This window comes from Sesamum indicum, linkage group LG4 (genome assembly GCF_000512975.1).
Source record: "Sesamum indicum cultivar Zhongzhi No. 13 linkage group LG4, S_indicum_v1.0, whole genome shotgun sequence".
Lineage (NCBI taxonomy): Eukaryota > Viridiplantae > Streptophyta > Magnoliopsida > Lamiales > Pedaliaceae > Sesamum > Sesamum indicum.
This window is the reverse complement of record NC_026148.1, coordinates 14787374-14789968: the sequence shown is the minus strand read 5'-3', so window position 1 is coordinate 14789968 and position 2595 is coordinate 14787374. Positions and strand designations below refer to the sequence as shown.

The 2595-nt window shown below is 35.5% G+C and overlaps 1 protein-coding gene across 5 annotated transcripts in view; it reads right to left on the bottom strand.

Annotated features, from left to right (window-relative positions):
- The window catches only part of LOC105161066, an 11921-nt gene that overhangs the window by 7802 nt on the left and 1524 nt on the right, over positions 1 to 2595 (bottom strand). For all 5 annotated transcript variants that reach the window (XM_011078636.2, XM_011078635.2, XM_011078639.2 and 2 more), the window contains exons 3-4: positions 2221 to 2461; positions 1417 to 1697 (exon numbers count right to left, since the gene is read on the bottom strand). In XM_011078636.2, the coding sequence (XP_011076938.1) occupies positions 1417 to 1697; positions 2221 to 2461 (522 nt within the window). The remainder of the gene's footprint in view (positions 1 to 1416; positions 1698 to 2220; positions 2462 to 2595) is intronic.

Sequence of the window (2595 nt, the reverse complement as noted above, 5' to 3'; positions counted from 1 at the left end):
ATTACAAATATACACTAAGGATCCAAAATTTGTTACACATAACTTAAATAATCTCCAACGGAAGTTTCTCCATAAGAAGTTGAGGTAAATCATGCACCAAAAACTAGCAGTTAAAAATTAACCAAACTAGAAGAATTTAGATCCAAGAGCTATGAGCTAAAGATTTTCAAGCTTGATTAATCAACTTAAGCAAACCAATTTAGAACACCTTCGGTTATGAGAGAACCATTCATTTCTTTGATTCCTAGATAAGTTTTTATATAAGAAAACTAAAACAACCTGATAGTTTCAAGATTAAAGAACTTTTCACCCACTCAAAAGATTCAAGCTGTCATCCAAGGTGAAAATTATGAATCCAAAACTGGTCCATCTTCAAATAAAGACAGCATTGTGGAAATTGCATGCACAGCAGAATGGATGACCAGATGCACACTGCAAAAAGTTTCCAAAAGGTGTCTATCTTTCTTCTTCTTTTGTTTTTTTTAAACTGAAGTACGCACCCACTCACACACGCTCCCAGCGGGTTTTGAGCACAGCACCTCAACTATTAAATGTTGGGTTCTCAACCATTGGTGTGTATCACAAGGTATCTTTAATGCAAGGAATTTTGAAAAGATTTTTACAAACAATTAAAACGGCCTCCGGGCAAGTTGTTCTCAGGAAGTTGAGCAAACCATGCACAAAAAGATTGGCATTTAAAACTAACCAAACTACTTGAATTCAACTCAAGATCTCACTTAAAGCTTTTTCAGTATACTTAAACAAACCAAGCGTCCGCAATATCTACCATCCTATAGATTATCGAGTTCACTTAAATTCAACTCAATAAGCTAATGAATGATAACTTATATTGAAACTCAAAGCTATATAACTGCAACCAATGCTTGCTCCTGAGATTGGGTACAATCAAATCAATTTTGGCTAGATAGGCTAAAAATTAAATCAAGCTCAAACACAATTTAAGCTTATTAAGAATTTGATACCAAGCATGAGACAATTTGTACTTTCCTCGTTAATCATTCAGACTCCTATATAGTCGATTGAGGTAGTGCACCTCTATAAATATATTAAGCTCTATACTGCTGTTAGATCTGAAAAGAAGTCAGAATTAAACCACTTTATCATTGTTTCCAAGTGTTCCAGATAATGATTCTCAGACCAACCAAAGAAGATGTCTAAAAGAAGCATCATAATTTTCCATACGATTAGCTCCACTCATGAGCCAAGGATGCCACCAAAATGGATGCATGGGTTCTAAAAGATCAGCTCCATTTTTAAAACCCAGGAAATCAGCTACAATCTACAATCATGTCACTAATGATAATACACTAACGCCATGCAAAAAGAATGAAAAGAAACCAGCCAACACAGTTACAGCAAGAAATACAGTTTGGTTTCTACAATGAACTTACTCACCTGAAACCATGGATGGAATCACTCGATTGCAAGCTAGATTCAATAGTAAGCTTATGATGCATAGTTCGTTTCACTTCCCCATCATTGTCAACAGATCTTGAAAATACAGCACCAACAGAACGTTTCCTTTTCATTTTCTTGTCCCAGCCTTCTCCACCAGCAGGTAACCTCCTGTTTTTTTCCTCCACCATATCAGAATCTGCATTATTATCTTTAGGCATGTCTCTTTCTTTTGTTGCCATCAAAGGCTGCCGCAGGACCCCATTATTCCTGCATTCTGCCTGAAAGTTGGAAAAAACAATTATTTTTGGATATAAAGAAAATGAAATAGGGAAAAATCCCTCCCACATAATTATTGATGAAACTTAACTAGCAAAAATGCAATTAAATAGGCAGAAGGATATCTAATTGGAACTAGTTTTTACTGCATGCAAAGAATTGTAAGATATCTATTGGATTTCTCACATGAAGTTACTGTTAACATAGTGATAGAGCATCAAGAATATTTCCCTAATTGTCTACACTTAAGCTTTCACGTATTAAAAGACACAATGAAATTGAGAGCTTGGTGTGCCTTATGGCACTTAAATACAAAATCAGCATTCTTTTCTATAGCCCTCCTGACCCCTATTGACAGAGCTGTGTTGCAATGAAGCAGAATTTAGCGGCATTAGGTAAAACCTATAAAGAACAGATGTAATACTCTAACATATTTGCAGCAAATCTTCTATTGTCAGATAGGCAGTAACATCTTGAAAATTAGCCAATCAGGAAATGTTAAAAAAAAATTCTATTTATACAAACCCGAGTTTCTGCCACAGATGTACGCAACCTCTTATTCAGACCATTCTTAGGCCGATCTTCAAATTTCTGACTTGCTAATTCGGAAGGGTTTCGATGTATCTGAGATCCAATCTTCAAGGTTGAACCACTAGATCGCTCATTCATCAACAGCTCATTCCGCTGCTGCTGCTTCTTATAAGGCATGGCCTCAAAAAACTTGTTTAACTTGTTTAAATGCTCATCCAACTTTTTCACTCTACCGCTAGTCAAAGGAAGAATATGTTTCAGAATATACAAAAAGAAAGTGACTAAATCACAGTATGTAATGAAGGTGACTTAGATTCAAATAATCCTAAGCATCAAAGGTTACAAGTGATCAAGTTAGCATAAATCTCA